Source organism: Molossus molossus, unplaced genomic scaffold (assembly GCF_014108415.1).
Source record: "Molossus molossus isolate mMolMol1 unplaced genomic scaffold, mMolMol1.p scaffold_m16_p_7, whole genome shotgun sequence".
NCBI classification, from domain to species: domain Eukaryota; kingdom Metazoa; phylum Chordata; class Mammalia; order Chiroptera; family Molossidae; genus Molossus; species Molossus molossus.
In genome coordinates, this window is record NW_023425401.1 from 96,600,599 (window position 1) to 96,623,263 (window position 22,665).

The following is a 22,665-nucleotide window of genomic DNA, read 5'->3' on the forward strand; positions in this document are numbered from 1 at the left end:
TTTGCTTGTCTTAGAGAGCGAAGTCACCAAACCCTTCTAGGACAGGACAAACGGCCTACCATTAGAGGTTCACCTATGAGATTGAAGAGTGGAAAAAGAAGGGGTTTCTTCCGTGTGTCTTCAGGGTACAGTGAAGTCAGATGCTGGATGGACTTGCTCTGAGCACTTCCAAGGCGGACCGGACTCCCGTGTGCCGCTGTTGCGCATGCGCGGCTTTCTGACCTGCAGGAACCTTGGTAACAGTTGCATTATCCTCTAGAAAGCAGAGCCTGGGCCCCCGGGAACCTCCCTGGAGCACAGACGTAGCGCTTCTCTTAGGTTATGAAAGCGCCACTTGTAGGTCAACCGGTTTCAGATATTGGCAGTGTCATAGGGTTCAACCTATGCAATTCCCACTTTTTAGCCAGAATTCTGAAGGCCAGCAGCACCGTAGATATGTTTTCTCCTCTGAAAAACTCCAAAGCCTGCAGGCCAGAGCCTGTGTGTCCTTGAGAGGAGCCCGGCTTGGAACTGGTAGCCGCGAGCCAAAGCGAGAGCGCCTGCGCGGGGACAGCTCCCACGCCGCCGGGCCGCCGGGGGCCCCCTGCCCCAGCGATGCTCCAAGTCCGGCAACCAGCCGAGGGGCGAGCGGCAGACTCCTGGCCCGAGGACGAACGAGGAGCAGCAATTCCTCCTTGCTTAGAAGTGCCACCCACAGTGAAAAATGTTAACTCTGGTGACTGCAGGGATGGGTTTGGCCATCTGTCAGAAGGAAGAAAGAACAGTGCAAAACAAATGAAAAAACAAATGAAAAAAACAAATGAAAAGCAAATCTTTCCCCTGTCCAGCTGCCACGTGACTCGGCAAATATCTCAGTGTCTACCAGTTTGGATTTTATACTAAGGAAAATCATATTTTCAGCGGAATGTTGGTGAATGGAAAATCAAATAGTAAAGTATCTAGTATAGAATCCATGCACATATGTGCTCAACGGATGCTGTTTCTCTTTTTCCTCTTTACTTTCAGGTTTTAGACATGGAATTTAAATTCTTTAGATCCTGAAATAATAACATCTTGTGCAAAACACCTTAAACTTTTAAAAGAGTGAACACATACATACCTCATCTCATGAGCTACCTAAATGGATTACAGGCATTGCACACATGATGTCAATATGTACGTTTCTTTCTCATTTAATGTAATTGGAAATAATTCAGGCATGTTAGCCACGTCACCTGCTCCCTGTTCACTTTGGATGCTGAGAGCGTTCTTGCTTCTGTGTTCTTCACTTTTCTCTGCTGGGAATATCCTTCCATCCGTCCCCAGACATCCAAATACTGCTAACTCAGCTGTCCCCTCCTTCACAAATCAACCCGGATTCTTTCAGTGTATTCTCAAGCCAAAAGGAGTTGAGGCACGTGAAGGGAAGATTCCTTTAAAGCATGCCTGGCCAGTGTGGCTCAGTGGTCGAGCATCGACCCAGGCACCAAGCGGTCGCTGGTTCAATTCCCGGGCAGGACACATGCCCAGGTTGTGGACTCGATCCCCAGTGCGGGGCATGCAGGAGGCGGCCAATCGATGTTCTCTCATCAATGTTTCTAACTCTTTCTCCCTCTACCTTCCCCTCTCTCTAAAAATTAATAAAGAAAAAAAGATTAAAAAATAAATAAAGCAGACCTTGCTCAGACAGGGCCAGCACTTGGTTTTCTGGAAATGAGGAAAAGCTACGGTTGGACCAGAAACTGTGGTTCTCAGTTGGGGCACTTACGATTTGCCTGTAGACTGTGTTTCAAAGTGGAAATTTCTGGGCCCCACCGTACAGATTCTGATTCTCCCTATTGGGATTGGGACTCAGGAATCCACAGTTTTATCAGTAACTTCAGGGCGATTCTAACAAAGGTGTTTCTTGGGCCACACTTTGAGAAACACGAGTTTGGAGGGAAATACCTTGATATCAAGGTGAGGAAGGGTAAAGAAGGCAAAGTTGGAAGTGTCAAAGGGTTGCTTTCCTGGTCTGTCTAAGGTCAAACCTGTATTCCTTTGGAGAGTATAAGTAACAGTCATGCAACGAGGTTCTTGGTCAGCTGCTGTTTATGTGTGTAGCTTGGGAACATCCTGATAAAACCATAGCTGTGCACCAACAATGGCCCACGTGATTCATATGTTCAGTTAAACAACCTTTCCTTTTTTTACTTTGACCTGCTTCTTTAAAAAGAACTTTATTCCTAGATGTTTCATTAATTGAGGCATTTTATTTTTGTTTGGTTGGTTGATTAATTGGTTGATTGATTGACTAACTATAGTACTATTACAGCAGAAAGATGACCTGTAAGCTAAATCTTCCAGCTGGCTGTTCCTGTGATTTTCAAGGATCCACAAGAAGCCTGGGCTGCTTTTCAAAATAAAGACACACACACACACACACACACACACTCACCTAGATAAACACATGCATTTTTCTTTTTACACTTGATGGTGGTGATAGATTTACATTAATGCTGAGAAATTACATTAGGGCAAAGACATGTGAGTAAAAGCTTTTAAAAATTAACTTCGAAAGCAGAAATTGCCAGGTGAGAGTTTCTGAGTTGTTGCAAAGATCATGAATCTGAATAATTAAGTCTCATACATAAAAGTACTACTTGTCATGCAGATAAAAACTATAATGACAAACTACAAAATAATCTATAAACATGACTGAATTCATATTATCTTTGGCTCACTGTTTTTTCCATCGATGAATATTGAAAGTACAGATCCAGTTGGGGACATCAGCACAAGCTTTGCATTAGAGAGAAATCAGTGCGACAGAACAGAGTCAGAAACAGACCGACGCCCGCTTACGACAAAGGGGCATTGCAGGCCGTGGGAAGGGTCCTCTGGCCATAACTGGTGACGGGTCAGTGCATATCCAACTGGAATGAAAAAGTAGGGCTTTTGAAAGATAAAATAGAAGAATATGTTCATGACTTTGGCAAAGATTTGTTCTAAAAGACACAAAAAGCACCAGTGATAAAAGATAGGTCATTTGAGCGTCATTGAAATGGTCTTTTCATTAAAAGACACCTTTAAAGGAGTAAAACGGTAAGCCATAGAGAGAGAGAAGGTATTTTTATTACTATTTCCAACAAAAAGATATATGTCCAGCATATACAGAGAACGTGTACAAACTAGTAAGACAAGCCAGTAAAAGGGGGTGAAAGACTTGATTGAGTAGGCACTTATGAAAATAAGATATTCCAACAAATATATAAAAATGTACTCAGCATCATTACTCTGCAGGGAAATACAAAATAAAATACCACAGTGAACTATCACTACACATCTAACAATGGTTTTTAAAAAGCGGTCACTGTCAGGTGTAAGGGTGGAGCACTGGAATGCCCATTCGTTACAGATGACCATACAGATGACCAGATACATGCCCTCTACCCACCTGTCCTACTCCCTGGGAAAAGCCCAATGAAAAGTATGTACCTGTGTTCACCAAAGACATGAACTAGAATGCTAATCGCCAGAGTGGAAGCAACCCAGTATCTATAAACAATAGAACAGGTGAATAATTGATGGTGTGTTTATATCATGGAATACTGTAATGCAGTGAAAAAAATAATAGCCTTTTACAGAATACCACAACATGGATGAATCTCACTGACATAACACTGAGCCAGAGAAGCCATACACAAGGGTGCATACACTGTGTTATTTCCTTAAGTAAAGTTCAGAAAGAGGTCAGAGGAATCAAAGGGGTAGAATGCAGGGCAGCGCTTACCCTGGGCTGAGACAGCGACGAGCGGAGTGAGTGGGGAGGCTTCTGGAATGCTGGCAGTGATCTCTGTCTCGATTTGGGTGGTACGTCTATGGGTGGATTAACTTTGTAAAAATGTATTGAACTCTACACGTACGATTTATGGTTTTTCCGTGTATTATATTTCATTTAAACATCTTGCCAAGAAAATGAATGCCATGTGAGAGGATTGCATCTAGTTTGGGATGGCTTTTGTGGGCAGGGGGACACCCCACTTTGCAGCTCTGCACTGGTGCCTGACAGCTGCGGCATTCCACAGTTCTGTTGGAATCTACTGACCCAGCAGCTATCTGAGTAAACGGATTTCACAGAAGGCACGGAGTAGGTGGCCGCTGAGTCATTTGCTTTCCACATGCACCTGTTTAGAATGGTCCTAGAAGCAAGAAGAAGTGTATCTTCTCATCAACATGGGATCTGTTCTTGCCGTGCCTGGGCCTCCTCTCCTCACCTTCCTCAGTTCTCTCGGCCGCGCCAACCGTCTGTGATCTCCGATGGCGCTCTGCATGCACAGCTGTGGCGAATGCCGCAGAGCGTGGCCGCTGTGGGTGTCGCCCTGGTCTGAGCCTTATCTCACCAGGTCCCCTGATTCACGCGTGGAAACTGATGATATCCTTGAGTGTTTGGATGGCCCTTCCCCAGCGCTCTGACCTAGGCGACGCAGCACATCTCGTGAGTTGTGGCTCAGGATCTGGCATCCAAATCCTCGAGCTCTGTCCCACTGCCTCTCCTGGGTCAGGGAAGCTTTAGGGAGGCTTGTTATTTTACAAACGTTGGCAAGAATGTTTAGGTGATTTCATGGACTTCCAAACTTTTCCTGCAAATATTAGTATTTACTAGCTCGTTGAATGTCAACCTGTGGCATGTTGGTAAGCAATAAATTGTCGAGTCCTCTTCTTCTGGCCTTAAAGACATTTGCACTCAAATTAGGAAAAGCAGAGGGGTTTGGTGAGTATAGATATTTATGAAACAAGAGATGGATCTGTCCCTAAAATTTTGGGTTTTGTAAGTAGATTATGTGTAGCAGATGTGGAGACAGTACCCTGCCACGGAATATTGGCTCTAGTAGTCGGACGTGGTAAGACGTGGAAACGTAGGAATGAAACTTGCTCAGAGCAGGAGCCCTGAGAACAGACACCCAAGGACTGGACAGCTCGTCCCCACATGCCGTGGCCTGGGGACGGTGAAGGGAGAGGTCCCCTCTGAGTCAGCATCTCCTGCAGCCCTGGATGGTCAGCCCCTGGTTCCCTGCTCTGCCTTCTGGACCCCGTCGCATGGTCATACTCGCCCTCCCCCACGCTGTGCTCTGAATGGGGGGTGTACCCACAGGCACTGCTCGCGTCCTCACTGGAGGCTGGGGTACATTTGATGAAGTACCGAAGACTCCTTTCCTGTTACTCCTACAGGTACTTCAAGAAATAAAGAATAATGGATTGCTGTCTATGTACAAGGCACGACGCTAGGCAAAAATGAGTAGGGCCAGGCTTTGCTTCCAAGAAACTTACATACCAGCCTAGCCAGTGTGGCTCAGTGATTGAGCATTTTCCCATACCCCAAGAGGTCGCCAGTTTGATTCCATCAGGGCACATGCCCAGGTTGTGGGCTTGATCCCCAGTGCAGGGCATGTAGGAGGCGGCCAGTCGATGTTCTCTCTCATCGATGTTTCTATCTCTCTCCCTCTCCCTTCCTCTCTCTCTAAAATCAATAAAGAAAACACACACACACACACGGGTATGAAAAAGTCCATCTGTACTGTGAACCCTGTCTTGTTCATCAGAGTATCCATACTCCTTTTCGCACACATGACTCCTTGTTGGAGAGGCTGGTGATGCTCTTGCATTTTATTGTGTCTAAGCACTCGATTGAGTCCAAAATTAAGTACCAGAAGTTGATTAGTGTAAGCAAAATTGAAGGCTTCTGAGTTATATAAACAGTGATCATAATCAGCCCACAGGCCCTTAGTCAAAGCCGATTTATTCTAGAAAAGTTTGTCTGATTTCCTGCTTCACGTTATTTTAAGCAGCAGCAAATGAGCAATCAGAAACAGTGAGAGTCTACTGTTATTCTTTGTCAAAGCATTGAGACTTAATACCGCAGGTCTATGTAACACACAACATGTAAAATCACAGAACGACGTGTGGTTTAAAACCATGTAAGTGGGGTGCAAACTCCCATGCTTGCCTTTAAGGACTTGGCCTTATGGCTAGACATAAAGGTTGATACAAATAACGGTGAATTGTTCATTTATAAGGAGTCATTGTGGGGTTGCATTAAAATCTATGGATTCTACTCTAAAAGACAGGAAAGCATGAATGTTTTAGAGACATCATCAGAAATGGGAGTGTAAGAAATTATATAAAGTGTGAGGATGTGCTGGAATTTTTTATTAAATTTATTTTTGAAATAAGTAAGCCACCTATTAGGAATTGAGATTTTATTTGAGAAACTCTTGTCTGAAAAATGAAAGTGAATAGTAAAGGATTACTGTGCATGTGATTTGAAAGATGCTCACTATCACATAACACTTTTAAATGTTTCCTAGATAAATTTCATGGGACAGAATTGTTATCTTGACTAATTTCATTTACTCAAACAGATTTAGGATGATTCATCAGCTTTTTTTTTTTTCTTCCAATTTCTTGTTTTCATTTCCTTAAAAAAAACAACAATGGAAACCTTATATCAGGAGACATAAAGAAAGAGAAATTCAGCCCGGCCGATGTGGCTCCGTGAATTGATCGTCGCCCCTTGTGCGGAGAGGTTGCTGGTTCTGTTCCTGGTCAGGGCACATGCCCAGGTTGTGGGCTTGGTTCCCCAGCAGGGGGTGAGCAGGAGGCAGCCGATCTATGTTTCTCTCTCACATCAATATTTCTCTCTCTCCCCCTTCCTCTCTCTCTAAAAAATTATTAAAAACATATTTTAAAAAAAGAAATAGAAATGCATTGACAGTCATCAAAACAAATGGATAAAAACAAGTGTAGTTTATGATGAAAACCTCTGGAGTTCTTTTATGTCGTTTATTTAGAAATGATATATAAATTCAATGTCTGCCAACATGTCTTTTATTGTGTTTTCATTATGGTAATACTATGGACATACAATTGGCTACTTATCTTCCCATCTCCTGCATTCTTATTCATTCCTCTATAGAAATACGTGTATCTTAGTGGCTCTGCTGACACCTCTATTAATGACCAGTCATTGTGAACTTGGAGGTATCTATTTTGTTGTGGGTATTTCCTTAATAGAGATTAGATTCATTTCTCAAAAATTTCTCAGGAAAATTACATTCATTCAACTGATGTTTACAAAGAGGGGACTGTCGAGCAACATGCTTCTCGCAGATGTGATCTCGTGTGATCTTCACAGCCTTTCTAACTCTGGCCCCTTCCCACTACCCACTGCCTCCCTCGGGCATTTGGCTGCATAGGTGCTGGGTGCTGACCAGCCACGCAGTCTATGCAGAACCTCACATGTCTTCAGATCTGTTTTCCATGAAGTCATTGGGGCCAGGGGCTAGGGAAGGGAGATACGCAGACAAGTACTTCTCCAGTAAGTTTGTTCCAAGCACAGTGGGTGCACACAGGACTGAATGACTGATTTGGAGAAAGCCTTCAGAGGGGCTGACATTTGATCTTGCAGGTTGAGTAGGAGTGTCCTAAGCAGAGAAAGGAGAGGTGGACACTCCAGGTGGGGCAAGAAGAGGCCCTGAGGCACAGACAGATGTGGCAGGGACTGCAGTCCAGCGCAACCCGTGGGAAATGGGCAAGCTGACAAGAGGTCATGCTAGCTGGAGGGGCTGGGCCTGTGAGCTGGCTGTGCTGCTGCTGGTGAGGATGCTGAGGCCTGCGGGCCAGGCGATGGGGATGGGTTCGTGGGGAGCTTTGCTCCTTGCTTCTTCCTTCCAGTTTACTTACCTCCTTTCCCTGTTCCAAAGCAGAAGCCACTTTGATCGTCCCTGGGTCTGAGAGCCCGTGTGTGCCCTGAAGCTCCGAGTCTTAGTGTTCCAAGAGGTGTGTGACTCTCCCCAGTGAACAGAGAGTGGGAAGACCGTGTCCACGGAACTGGATTCTGTTCATCCCAGTCTGCTGAGCAGCTCATTTGCAAGTCCCTTTAGTTGATTTGAAAGTTTTAGGCCCTGCTGTGTCCTGCAATTTCTCCACCCATGCCCGCCAAACTCAACCTCTGGACCGGGTCCTGGGGCCCTAAAGGCTCTGGCCTAGTGTTGGGCTCCCAGACGGACGTCTACACACCACCCCATCAGTGATCTGCCGCCTGCCAGGGCTCTGCAGAGGGGTAGGTTCTGCACTTACGCAAACGGCAGCCTCTCAGCCAGGCATTCCCAGACTCCAGGGCTCTACTGTGAGTGACTAAGCCGGTGGCTCTGAGTCAGACTTCGGGGGTTCAGGTCCTGGTTCTGCCACTCATTAGCTCTGTGGCCTTGGGCACATTTCCTATTCTCTTTACCTCCGTTTTCTCCTTTGTAAAATGGCAGTGATAGTACCTTTTTCACAGGGTTGTTGCAAGGAGTAAGTACATTAATATGTAAATGTCTAGCTTACATGTTAATACGAGCACTTTCTAACACAGTAGTCGGCAGGCAGTGAAGTCTCAATGTGGTCATGATGGTCACTGTCATCAGTTCTTTCAAAGCACGGTACCCCCACCGGTTCCGCTTAGGCGGCCCAGCTTCCTTTCCCCGATGTCACCCGTGGGCCCTAAATGTCACCCGTGGAGTTCTGCGGTTCTTTCGTGGAGAAACGAAGACGCGGTTATTCTTTGAAAGTGGGATCAGAGAAGGAGAGAAATCTCCTTGAGCCCCGCCCGCCAAGTCCCCTGTGGCAGTTAGCACAGAAGGTGCACTTTAGAAGGTATCCTGCCACATTCACTTAAATGTGATACGTGGTCTGACCTGTCCGGTAACAGTGGGAAACTCTAATCACTCGCTTAAACCGGCCAAAGACTAATTTTTAGAAGCCTCAGAGGTGGGTGTGCATATTAAAAGAGACCAACCAGGTCCTTTCAGAAGAAGCCCGAGCAAACGTGTATTGATTAATTCAATTAGAGGGAGATTATAACCTGCGCGGCACTGTGTGTGCTCTGACCACGTGGTTCCGAGGGGTCTGTGAAGCATGCGGGCTAATGGCCTTCTCGTTCAGCCAGAGAACCGGAGGTTATGTCGTCAGTTTGGTAATTAAATCATTGCCAAGAACACAGGAGGTTAAAAAATAAATAACTAAAATGCTTTAAGCTGTCATTAGTAACAGTTCCATATGGAGTGTGGTTCGAAGAGATCCTTTCTGTTTTCAATCCGAAGGGCAAGAGCTCTTCAGCATTTGTTTGCTCTTCTGCCCTTACTGCCCGGTTTGGGCTGGGGTCACAGAGCCACGGAGATTCGACGGGGCCGTGCATCTGGCCACGCTCCAGTCCTAGTGGCTCGAGGTCAGTCTCCCTGGACTGGGTTCCTCAGAGGAAGGAGGACGCTCTCGTCTGCCATCTGCAGTGGGAAGCCCACTGCCCGCACCCGGGAAACTTCGGGGAGGAGGGCTGGGAGTTCGTGGCATCCGAATGCATACATTCACTTAATTCCTCCCTTTGCCCTCCACCCCCAGTTGTTTTTCCAGTCTCTCCTAGTCCAGAGACCCTTTATTTATGCTTTCCAGGGAGTAAACCTTCAGATTTTTACCAGCCTGGAGGAGAGATAGTTACTCAGTGGGAGAAGGGACCTGGGCATCAGACTACTTCTGACACAGACTGTCAGCTGATCCTTGTATTCGCCGCTCCTTCCCGTTCCCCCACACCTGCATGCACCTGGGCTGTTGGGAATCCACGGTGGAGGTGGGGATGCTTCCCAGCATTCCCTGCAGCTGACATAGGACTCCACTCTCGAGTCTTAGCGGCATTTCCCGCTCCGATCTGCTTTCCAGCTTCCAAACTGGTGTTGCTTCCGTCTTCTCCCTCCTGTTCTTATCCGTGTAGGGTTATGTCTTGGAAAAAAATAATCCCCTTTCTGGCATTTCGGTGACACTGATTTTTGGAGGGAGAGAGAATAGATGCATATGTTCAATCTGCTTTCTTTACCCAGAAGTAAATCCTCCCCCAGGTACATCTTTCTCCCGCTCCCTGTGCCGGCACTCATGCGACCCTGCCCTGCCTCTCCAGGCAACTGAAGGAGCATGGAGCACCCCCTCTTTCCTACCCCTCTGTGCCACTGAGGTCCAGCTTCTCCCTGCCCCGAGGGCCCGGCTCGCACTCGAACTTGTCTGTGATAAAACCTTCCAGAGCATCACAGGCCGTGGTCAGAAGCACTCAGACACCTCATGTGGGTGGCAAGTTTCTGTGTGTATGTTTTACAGCCTCTTCAGGAAGACTAAACTGGATGCAGTCTTCATGCCAGGGCCTTGCCTGAGAATTCGGGTTTAAGTTGCCATGTGGTACAAGGGCTTCAGAATGGGGCCAGCCTGCAGGCAGCTCTGGGCCTCACCACTCACTGCGTCAGGGTGGACAAGGAGCTTCACCTCTCTGAGGGGTGAGGACTGAATGAGATGAAGTGTGTGGCCCTGCTCAACATAATTCCACATCCAGGAGGCATTTAATAAAGGTCGGCTCCACCCTGGCCAGTGGTGCTCAGCGGTTAGAGCATCAGCCTGCAGGACAAAGAGTCACCAGTTCAATTCCAGTCAAAGGCTCGTCCCTCGGTTGCAGTTCGGTCCCCGGCCCTGGCCAGGACCGTGCGGGAAGCAACCAGTCGATGTGGCTCTCTCATGTCGATGTTCCCCTCCCTCCCCCAATCTGAAGATAAATGGAAAAATATCCTCAGGTGAGGATTTAAAAAGAAAAAAATAAAGGTCAGTTCTCCCTTCTCTGTTCACATTTCCTTAGCACAGAGGATGTTCCAGAATATTCACTAGATGTTCTGGAAAAAGAAATTGATAAAGGTTCTTCATTAAACATCGTTATCCTATTTTTCTGTGTCCAAGGTGTACTACATCAACCACAGCAGGAGGGTAGAATCCTGCTCGAAACCAGAATTTTAGGGCAGGAATCCTTACTGCTTGAGTATGGGCGGGGGAAGGCAGGACACGGGAGCAGAGGACGGAAAGGCCTGTCTCGGGACGGGCTCTCCCAGCTCTGCCCCTCTCTGCGGTTATGACCGTGAGAACGGTGTTAACGAGCTGCTGGTTCCGGCCACGCTTGGCCACTTGGGATCTGGAAGCTAGCTGGCTCTCTGACCTCAGGCGCTCCACTCTGTAGGGTTGCCAGTTACAATTATCCGTTCAGGGGTCAGTTAGCGAACAGCCTATTATTACGCAGTGTGGGGCAATGAGGTGGATCTTGGGCTAATCATTCAATTCAACAAGCGTCTGATGCATGCTTTATGCGTACAATTCTGTGTCGTACTCTGTACCTCGTGCGTGATACGGAGATTCACCTTAGGACTCTGGAGGCATGTGCATCCCTTTGTGGTCTCATGAATTTTCACAGATGGCTGGCATCTCGAGCAACAAAGAAAAAGCCAGAAAGTTTTCTGTAAAAACAGTTCTCACTCACACACAAGCGCCTCTTAGTGTTGCAGTGACAGGAATTTCAAAGACAGCTACTTCATGAGACAGCCTCGGGAAATTCACTTAGTGAGACGATGCTGACGGCAGATGACTGGATTAGACCCTATGGAGATTGTGCACAATCGAGATCTGGACCTGCCTGGCTCGGGCACACCTTGGTGAGTGGAAGGACTACCTTTCTCTAAAGCAGGGTGGGGAATGTCCGGCCCACGGGCCTCTACGGCCCACAAAATCAACACCAGCTGACATCACGTGCCTCTCCAAATGAGCCTGGCCAGGTAGAGCAGGCTAGTTTTTAAGTTGATAATTTCGTATGGCCCTCGAGTGATCTTACAAATATCCAAATGCACCCAGCCGGCGTGGCTCAGTGGTTGAGCGTCGACCCATGCACCAAGAGGTTGCCAGTTCAATTCCCGGTCAGGGCACATGCCCAGGTTGTGGGCCAGATCCCCAGTGGGGGGCATGCAGGAGGCGGCCAGTCGATGTTCTCTCTCATCAATATTTCTATTTCTCTCCCTCTTCCTCTCTCTCTAAAATCAATAAAGAAAAAAATTTTTTAATAAATAAATATTCAAATGGCCCTTGGCAGAAGAAAGGTTGACCCAGTTCCCCGTGATCTCAGCTTTTCCTTCTCTCTGCAGATGCGCGTTCCATGTAGATTTTCCCAGGGCCACGTCTAGATTAACGTATAAACAGTACTCACTGAATTCCAGATTTTTTTTTTCTGTTTATACGGTTTATCATTATTGCTCACCTAAAGCTGGTCATGTCAGGAAATAACCTCTGCCCCTTTTATTTCAATCCTCACCCGAAGACATTTTTCTATTTATCTTCAGATAGAGTGGGAGGGAGAGAGGGAGAGAAACATCAACGTGAGAGGGACACATTGACTGGTTGCCTCCTGCATGACCTCAACCGGGGCTAGGGACGAACTGCAACCGAGGTACGTGCCCTTGGCCGGAATCAAACCCGCGACTCATTGGTCCGTGGGCCATTGTTCTAACCACTGAGAAAACCAACCAGGGCACCTCTGCCCCTTTTTGAGCTCTTTTTCCCCACGAGTAAGGAGTCTACATAGAACAGGGAGTAAGGCGCAAGGCTTAGGAAGTGTGAGGATGGGCGCAGGGTTCCACGGTGTCCTGTGGTTGCCACTCGTGGCTGATGGCATGCCAGAGAACAGAGACCAGGCCTCCTCCGAACTTCCCAAACGCTTCCTCACACTTGCCTGCTTCCTCCGTTCATCAATTAGAGTGGGTATTTTGTTTCTCAGAAGCTCTGTCATTTGGGGGACATTGTGCAGACTGAGTCTCCAGACCACTGTCCACCCACTAACCTGAGAAGAGATGTGTTTGGATGGTCACACTCAGCGGGGTGTGGGACCTGGCTCCTACAGGCTCCCAAATGCTGATTGTTACATTTTCAGAAATTTTGTGAGCTGGTTATTAAGCACAGCCATTATTACAAAGTAAGTTCTATAATATTAAAAACAAAGGTAAGATATAGTCAAACTCATCTCTTCTTGATTATGTTACTAAATTTCTCTGTTATTTTTTTCACTGTAGCAAATAGCAGAAATACTAAAATACCGTCTGTCACTGTGCGCCTCCTCCCAACTCCGAGTTCAGCGACATCACCTTGGGAGCTTGCACTGGGCCGTAGTGGGGGTGTTTACACAGGGAGACCAGCAGCCATTGTAAATTGGGGCTTCCTCGCCTCCCCGGAGAGGCGGCTATTGCACAGTTCCCAGCCACGCTGCTCTTTTCTTGCTCTGCCAGCATTCCAGCTCCTAATTCCAGCTCTTACGCCATATCAGTTACCTTTGATCTTCCAGATGGCAAACTCTGTCTCTGACACGGCCGTGCCGGCCTTACGCCTCTTTGCACCACAGTCCCAGTGAACCCCAAGCCCAGATGTCTGCAATGAATCCATGGCTACTCCAACCTGCCCTTCCCTCCATCCTTCTCATCTCCAGTGGCTCAGTCATTAATTTCCATCTTTCTCCCTCTGTTTCCATCTCCTCCCCCTTCTCCTTCCTCCTCCTCCTCCTCCTTTTTATTCTTTGTAAGAGCAGGGGCTTCAGTGCCAGACTGACTAGCTTCACATCTGGCTCCATGAATCATGAACTGTGTTACCCTGGCTTGTTACTGAGCTTTTTCTGCCTCAACTTGATCATCTATCAAGTGGACATAGCAGTAGTATCTACCTCATAGAGTTATTATTGGGATTAAATGTGTCAATGATTTTTAAAGCACCTAGAACACCACCTGGCATATAATAAGCAAATATGAATATTTATGTAATAAAATAAATTCTTCTAGTTGTTATCCAGCCCTTACCTACAGGCTTATTGAGAAGTAGAGAGTTCAAGACAGACAGGAGAATGGCAAAAGGAACACATGAAAGTAAAAGAAGAGGAAGACAGGCCTGGCATTGAGACACAGGAATAGGAAACACTGTGACACAGAATTAGAAACATTGTGACACAGAAATAGGAAACACTGTGACACAGGATTAGAAACATTGTGACACAGAAATAGGAAACACTGTGACACAGGATTGGAAACATTGTGACACAGGAATAGGAAACACTGTGACACAGGATTGGAAACATTGTGACACAGGAATAGGAAACACTGTGACACAGGATTGAAAACATTGTGACACAGGAATAGGAAACACTGTGACACAGGATTGGAACTAGGAAAAGGGTTAATGAAATGAATTGGAGGAAGGGTGGAGCTAAGGCAAGGTGACAAGTCAACAGGAGAAATAGTTCTATTTCAGAATAATCTGCCAAGATTAAAATATACAAAATATAACTTTTTAATATTTCATTGCAAATATGTACACCAGGAAAGTAAGGGGATAATTTATAAATACATAAACATTTTCCATTTTGGCTTAAGCAATTAAACCAGTTTTAATCCTCATTCTAGGCAGAAATGTGACTGTCACATCCTGAAGGTACTTAGGCTGCATCAGGTTTATATTGAACACGAGCCATGGAGACTGAGTGAGAAAAGTGTGTTCATAGCTCTGGGGAAAAAGCAACCCCGGGAGCCACAGCACACATTTCTGACCATCTGGAAATCTCCAGTGATCTAGCACTTAATTTCACCCTCATTTTTGGGACAAAAGGGAAACAATAAAAGATGAAAATGGACAGCAGGGACATTCTACTTTTCATTTTCAAAAAAAAAAAAAAAATCTTACTGATAAAAGGAGCAGAGAGTTTAAAAGAAAAGAAATGACAAACCATTAAAATGGTTTGAATGCTCTGCCTGTGTTTTGCGGTAGGCTCTGTTGTTTTCAGTTACATGGAAACTGTGGCAATTTTATGAATCATTAGAGTTTTCTTTCCAAATGATATCTGCGTGTTCTTCAAGTACCTCCTAAGTTACTCACAGTAAGAGGCTGTTGAACAATTTTATCATTCCATTTAGTACTTTTGCGTTTTGTATTAATTTTGCATTTTAAAAATGTTCTTACAACCGAAAGAGAGAATCATGACAGCTGAATCTTTGTGTACTTTTCTCCTACTTTCTAAACTGTATGAAGCCTCTCATTGTTCTCACCCTTAGCCTAATAAGAGACTCTAGAATAAATATGAAACTGATTTGGTAGAATGATAACATTTCAATTAAGAACAAACACTTCCCACCCCACCCTAAAATTAAATGCAATCTCAACAGTTTAATCTTGTTCTTTGGCTTACATATTGCATCAGGCATAGTGATCTGCAAAAAAAAAATTAAAAAAAAAATAAAATAAAAAATAAAAAAAAAATATATATATATATATGCACTCTGTTCATGATAGTGAACATTTCTTCCTAGAGTGGTGGTTGCCAACCTGGGCCAGTCCACCGCCAGCCAGTCCAACATGGGATCCATAGGAAATGGATCAAGTAAGGTCGGGGGGGGGGGGGGGGAGATCCAGTTTATTTTCTTGGGAAGGATTGTCCTTTTATACTCATTTTCCTCCTATCTTTGGTATTAAAATAGTCATACTTTTATCATACATTTATAAAACAGTGGTATTGTAGGTGATCTGTTTTTGTTTTCTTTTATTTTAAGCATCATAATTTGCAAAATAAAATGTTGGGTGTATGTTGGTCCATTTATTTTTTCTGGCTGGTGAAGTCCTAGTCTGGAAATCACTGTAAAGTGCCGGCTGGATGCTCCCCAGAGGCACGGTGTTGCCTGTGTGAAGAGATTGCCTTAGAAAGGGATGCACCAAGCTCCAGTACTCTGACTTTGAACCACTGACTCTCCTTGGACTCGGAGCAAAGCTGCTTTCCTGGGCAGGATGTGGGTGGTCTGTTCCTGTCGCACAGACTGGCGGGATGCCACTGAGTTTAGTTCTCAGACGGATGGCAATTTCTAATTTCACACAGGCCCCTCTCTTCCCAAGTCATGTGCTTTCAGAACTGAAATCTAGGAGAGGTCAGTGCGACCGACTCATCTCCTGAACTTGGGGAAGTGACTTAAAGCCCTGGTTGGCCTTGTGGTGGGCGGGCTGGAGATGTCACCATGGTCCATGAAGGGTGCCACATCTTTCGTGAATAACGAAAGGGAAAGGAATCAGTTCAGTATCCCAAAGGCAGGCGGTGTTACAACCATGTTCGGAGTCGGGCCTCTTGTTGGCTGGTTGTTCGCGTTTTGCCCAGCACACTGGCTTTCCAGCCTGCCCCGGCCATCTAGGGCACTGAGGTCGATCCCCAGAAGAGCTGGAACGCTGGAATCGCGACAACCGGTTTTGTCGAGAACAAGATCTACTTTTTAACATCCGTTAGCTCGTCGCAAATGTTCTCCCCCGTCTGCGGCCTAGCTGTACCTGAACGAGCTTCCCCTGGCACGGGCGTGCTCGCTCACGCTGTCTCCCTCAAACAGCTCCATATGTTCTGCCTTCCTGGAAGCCGAGCTCCCCGCTCATTCCCCTCCTCTGAGGGCTGCAGATCTCACCTCCAAGGTGCACAAGCAACTGAGGCTGAAACGATGTGCGGGAAACTTGTCAGAATAATTGATGATCATATGGTGTGGCCTCCGCAGACAGGCGAGCCGCCCAGGGTGGAGCGAATGCGTGTGCGGTGTGCTGTCCCGCGGGTCCAGCGGACGTCCTCTGCTGACATGTTGATTTATAGATTGGTGGCTCTTCCCTCGTGAACACATGCCCTAGTGTGGGTCACTGGGGCCTCCTGCTGAGGAGACCTTGACTTTGCTAGCAAAGGGAAGAATCATAAAGATTCTGCTCTGTGGATTTCCAGGTTGGTTTGTTTGTTGGCACTAAATGGAGCGGCTGAGGACGTGTGATCTTTAAAAGGACAAAATAATCCCATAAAATGCTCGAATAATACTGTTGCACCAATACTGTGTTCTGGGAACGCAGATGCTTGGTGATATGACAGGACCTAGACCGAGTGGAATGAGAATCTGAGAAATAAGAGCAATGGGGGCATCTGAGCCCACCTGTGGCAGCAGCTTGCTGTGCTAGACTTCTTTCAAAACCCTTCTGAGTGCTGGCTTATTCCTCAAAATGGCTGTAAGTGTTAGACTTGCGAAAATGTAGGAATGATAATGACTTCTCTACTTTATACAATCTGTTGGGTATCGATTGAGATATTTGCAAAGCACTCTGAGCGCTCGGGAGAAAGGGTGTTAGAAAAGGCTGCGGTGATATTGTGAGCAGGGCATGGAAAATTATGCAGAAAATTATGTACTTTCAGAAAGATCACTTTGAGAAAGTTTGCCTTCTAGCCTGAGCCTGTATGGCCGTCTTCTGTCCTTCTGTCTGGTTGCTTTATCTCAAGTACCAGTTCTGGGTGAACTGAGACCAGGGTGTCAGGAAACCAGGAGGAGAGAAGAGCAGAGCACTTGCTGGTGTAAAACTGTCACTAGTGAGACTTCTGGCTGCTGGCATTGGAGTGGTTGGTGTCCCCAGGACAGACCAGTGAGCAGCAGGAGAGTACAGCCCTCATTTCCTCTCCTGACGCCATCCTGCCTCCTTGAAGGATTACCTCACACCTTCCTCTCCCTGCCATCTGTCTCAGCGGAGTGTCCCTTCCCTCCCACACCTCCCTGCACAGCTTCCTGTATAAACCTAGTTTTGGTCTAAGCAGCCCACCACTGAAACTGTCACCTGAAGGTCACAGCAACCTTCTTCCGTAATCAGCCATCATTCACTGTGACCGTGCTGCACCCGGAAAAGAAGAACTCATCACTACTTACTGTTTCCTGTGTCTCTAATAGAAGCAGCAAAAGATTAGGCTGCCTGAGTTCAAATCCTGGCTGGAACGAAAACTTTCCAGTTGTGTGACCTTGGACAACTCTTTGATCTCTTAGTGCTTCTGTTTCCCCAACTGTAAAATAGGAATAATTGTTCCTACCTTATAGATGTTAAATAAAATGTATAAGGAGTTAGATAATGCATATAAAGTGCTTAGATCTACATTATATGGTACAGTTCGTCAAAATTGTGTATTTCTAGATGTACCATAGTGGTAGTGCCAGGCATATAGTAGGTGCTCAGTAAATATTGGATAGATTGGTAGAAAAATGATAGGTAGCTTATTCTAACATTCACATTTATATTATAATGTAAATGCTATTGATATTTACAAATATAAGAGAAAGGAAATAGCGGTACTTAAATATTTTTCCTTCACCATCAAGTCATCTAGGGACTAGAATTTGGCTATCTTTGAAGACCTACCTGTTTTCTTTTCTTTTTTTTTAATCTTTATTATTGTTGAATGTAGAGTGTATTACAGATGTTCCTCATTTTCCCCCCATTGACCTCCTCCTCCCCACTCCCGCCCCCCTCCCGCCTTTTCCCACACTATTGTCTGTATCCATTGGTTATGCATATAAGTTCTTTGATTGATTTCTTCCCACCCTCCAACCCCTTTCCCTTTGAGGTTTGTCAGTCTAGCAATGAATTTGTACTTCTTAATCCCTTCCCCTTTTTCACCCATTCCCCCAACCCCCCTCCCATCTGGCAACCAACAAAATGTTCTCTGTATCTATGAGAATGTTCTGTTCTACCTGTTCATTTTGTTTGTAGATTCCATTGTTGATAGATATGTATTCATTGCCATTTTGTTTGTTCATATATTTTATCTTTTTCTTCAAAAAGACCCTTCATCATTTCATATAATAATGGTTTGGTGGTGATGAACTCCTTTAGCTTTTTCTTGTCTGGGAAAGTCTTTATATGGCCATCGATTCTAAATGACAGCTTTGCAGGATAGAGTAAATTTGGTTGTAGGTTCTTGATTTTCATCACTCTGAATATTTCTTGCCACTCCCTTCTGGCCTGCAAAGTTTCTTTTGAGAAATCAGCTGACAGTCTTATGGGAACTCCCTTGTAGGTAACTAGCTGCCTTTCTCTTGCTGCTTTTAAGATTCTCTTTGTCTTGAACCTTTTGCATTTTGATGATGATGTGTCTTGGTGTGGGCCTCTTGGGGTTCATCTTGTTTGGGACTTTCTGTGCTTTCTGGACTTGTATGTCTGTTTCCTTCACCAAGTTAGGGAAGTTTTCTTTAGCCGTTATTGTTTTAAACAGGTTTTCAATTTCTTGTTCTCTCTCTTCTCCTTCTGGCACCACCCAGATGCGAATGTTGGCACACCTGAAGTTCTCCCAGAGGCTCCTTACACTATCCTCATTGTTTTGGATTCTTTTTTCTTTTTGCTATTCTGATTGGGCGTTTTTTGCTTCCTTATATTCCAAATCGATGGTTTGCTTCTTGGATTTACGTACTCTACTATTGAAGCTGTGTAAATTATTCTTTATTTCAGTTAATGTCTCCTTCATTTCTGACTGTGCATTCATCATTTCTGACTGCTCCTTTTTTATGCTCTTGAGGCCCTCACTAAGTTCACTGAGGTTCTCACTAAGTTCATTGAGCATCCTTATAAGCAGTATTTTTAACTCAGCATCTGTTAGGTTGCTTATCTCCATTTTGCTTAGTTCTTTTCTTGGGGTTTTGTTCTGTTCTTTCATTTGGGACCTGTTTCTTTGTCTCCTCATTTTGGCTGCCTCCCTGTGTTTGTTTCTGTGTATTACTTAATGAAAGGTATGGGGCTAGCTGAGACCAGATGCTGCTTGTTTAAAAGAATTTAGGAAAAACCTGAAGCAGGATCCAAGACAGGCCAATCCTATGGTTAAGAAAGTGGCAACAGCTTGGGTGGGCTTGAAAGTTGGGTGGGCTTGAAAGTTGGGTGGGGCGGGTTGGGGCGGGGCCTCAGGGAGTCACCAGGGCTGGGCTACCAGTGTGAGCCAGGTTGCTGGAGGCCCAGATATGGTGGCTGTCTGCAGCCCTAGGGAAGGGCTCACCAAAGGAACAAAGGCCTCTGATAGCACATCTGTCCGGGAGGCCCCCTGTCCAGCCCTTGCTCCAGTGCCAAACAGCTCAGTTCTTCCCTGTATGTCTCTGGCGCCCCTCGAGCTGCCTCCCCTCCAAGCCCAGAGGGAGAGAGTCCGATAAGTCCGTGCGCGGGCCCTTTAAGAAGCTGCCTGGGGCTCCAGCTGCCTCAGCCTCCCTGAGCCTCAGTTCCCGCTGTTTTTTCCAGCCAGAAGTGATGGGGATTCTCTTCCTGGCACTGGAACCCTGAGCGGGGTGCATGGTGTGGGATGGGGACCCCTTAGTCCTCTGGGAGGACCTTCCCAGCCGAGGTGTCCTCCTGATTTTTATCCGCCACATGTGGGTGTGGGACCAGCCCGTCCCCTCCGCCCCTCCTGCCAGTCTGGATGTGGCTGCTGCTTTAATTCCGTAGTTGTAGGACTTCATTCAGCTGGATTTCAGGCGGTTTTGAATGATGGTTGTTCTGTAGTGTAGTTGTAGTTGTGATGTGGTTGTGGGAGGATGGATACCGCGTTTACCTACCCGAGGTCTTGACCGGAAGTCCTGTTCTTTTTTTTTTTAAATCCTCACCTGAGGACATTTTTTTTTTTTCATTTTTTGTTCAGATAGAGCGGGAGAGAGAGAGAGAGAAACATCGACATGAAAGGGACACATCGAGTGGCTGCCACCCACACGATCAACCAGGGCCGGGGACAAACTGCAACGGAGGCACGTGCCCTTAGCGGGAACCGAACCCTGGTCTCTCTGGACCGCAGGCCGATGCTCTAACCGCTGAGCCAAACTGGCCAGGGCCCTACCTGTTTTCTATAAGCTCATCTATATTTGTTCTTTTTCATGCCTTTTAACTTTTTTTTTTAAATCTTCACCCGAGGACATTCTTGCATTCATCTTCAGATAGAGCCAGACGGAGAGAAAGAGGAAGAGAGAGAGACACATCGACTGGGCGCCACCCACACGACCCCAACAGGGGCCGCGGACAGACTGTAACCGAAGCACATGCCCCCGTCGGGAACTGAACCCAGGCCTCTCTGGCCCGCGGGCCAGCACTCCAACCACTGAGCCAAACCAGCCGGGGCCCTTTTAACTTTTATACTGCTTTCTTTATTACTGTTTTCTTTGAGTAAATTACTTTCAAAAACAACACACCCTATATTAAAAGAATAAAGGATTTTTTTTTAAATGTATGTGTACCTAGACTGTAAAGCTTGGAATAACATTGGGCCCTTTGAGCAGAAAGACCGTATTTAGAAGTATACAGCTGCAAAATAAAATTGTAGGAAGGAAGCCCCCCGCTGGCGCTCTCTCCACGAGGCTCCGGGGAGGACGCCCCCCGCCGGCTCCCTCTCCACGAGGCTCCGGGGAGGACGCCCCCCGCCGGCTCCCTCTCCACGAGGTTCCGGGGAGGGCGCCCCCCGCCGGCGCCCTCTCCACGAGGTTCCGGGGAGGGCGCCCCCCGCCGGCGCCCTCTCCACGAGGTTCCCGGGAGGACGCCCCCCGCCGGCGCCCTCTCCACGAGGTTCCGGGGAGGACCCCCCCGCCGGCGCTCTCTCCACGAGGTTCCGGGGAGGACCCCCCCGCCGGCGCCCTCTCCATAACGTTCCGGGGAGGACGTCCTCCGTTGGATTTCTTCTACCCACTTGGGGGATTCTGTGAGTGGCTGATTTGTTTCTTAAAAGCCAGATGTCCTTACCCCAGCCCTTGAAGAGTTTCCTTGAAACTCTTCTACCTTCGCTTTTATTATACTTTGTTTTCTTGATTTTTTTTTGACACTGCTCTTTTTTTCTGTTGAATACTCTTTCCCTCCTGTCACTAGCGTCCAAGCCACCCTAGACGACCTCCTTGTTTTGAACACACTTCTTAAATTTAACCTGTATGTCAACCAGATAAAATCCATCTTCATCTAACACCGTTTTCCCAGAGGAGGCACAGTGTGGGGTAGTAAAGAGAACATCGAAATGGTAATGGAAAAGCCTGAATTCTTCTTTCTTTCAAATCTTGTTTTTTTATCTTGCTGCTTTTAAGATTTTTCTATTTATCGCTGTTTTTCAGCAATTTGATTGTAATGTGCTTGGCTATCATTGTTTTCAGTAGGAATACATTGTAGGTGGTGGTATAGATCACGTTCCATCACATCTCCAGACCTGTATGAGCTGGCTTCCTCCCATTAGTGATGCTCAGATTGACCTCTGGATGGGATTGTGACCATGTGATCCCTCCGTTGGACAGTTATTGTTTTCCTCATGTGACCAGAAAGTAATCTGTCTGGTGTAACTTTACCACTACAAAAATGCTTATTTTCCTGTTAACTTTCATCTGTTTGTTTTGGTACCAATTGATAATCTTTACCTGAATCAACTGTTCTATTTGGGGCTCCAAAATGATATTCTGGTTCTTTTATTTCTCCTGCATATATTAGCTGATGGCCTTCCTTCACTATTTGGTAATCCCAAAATAGAGATCCTACTGGAAAGACAGAGTAAATGCAGAATTTTTTCTCTTTATTTATTAATTATCAAAAAATTTGATTTAATACTCAAATGGTGATAAATGAGTTTTTCTGGCATTCTCTCTGCATTGATTTATTTTTTTCATATTTTAATTAAATATGATCACCTACAAGAATGTATCCTGTTTGATGCTCTAACCTTCAGCTCTGGCCAGAGGGAGCAGGATCTAGATTTTTTAGTCCTGGATACCTATGTATCTCTGACAGACCCTTTAATATTTGACTTAGTTATTTTTTATTTTATTTTTTTTTAGAAAAACCGAAGAATTAGGCTGGATGGCGAGGGTGACTTTCAGCTCTAGGATTAGGATTCTGAGCTCCACTGCCTGACACCTGCCCTGCTTCCCTCCACCTGCAGCCCGTCATTCAGACCGTGCACAGGCTGGCTCCCGAGTCCAGTCAACTCTCTCCCCCAGTTCGCCAACAGGAATCCCCCGCCGCAGCCAC

At 46.1% G+C, this 22,665-nt stretch overlaps 1 protein-coding gene across 5 annotated transcripts in view; it reads left to right on the forward strand.

Annotated features, from left to right (window-relative positions):
* EXOC4 (exocyst complex component 4) overlaps positions 1 to 22,665 on the forward strand; it is a 761,664-nt gene that overhangs the window by 579,620 nt on the left and 159,379 nt on the right. Inside the window, exon 12 of one of the 5 annotated variants that reach the window (XM_036247081.1) lies at positions 11,353 to 11,507. The exons of the other annotated variants lie outside the window; for them this stretch is intronic. Coding sequence (XP_036102974.1) covers positions 11,353 to 11,430 — 78 coding nt within the window. The 3' untranslated portion in view covers positions 11,431 to 11,507. Of the gene's footprint in view, positions 1 to 11,352; positions 11,508 to 22,665 lie in introns of those variants that run through there. 5 annotated transcript variants of the gene reach the window in all.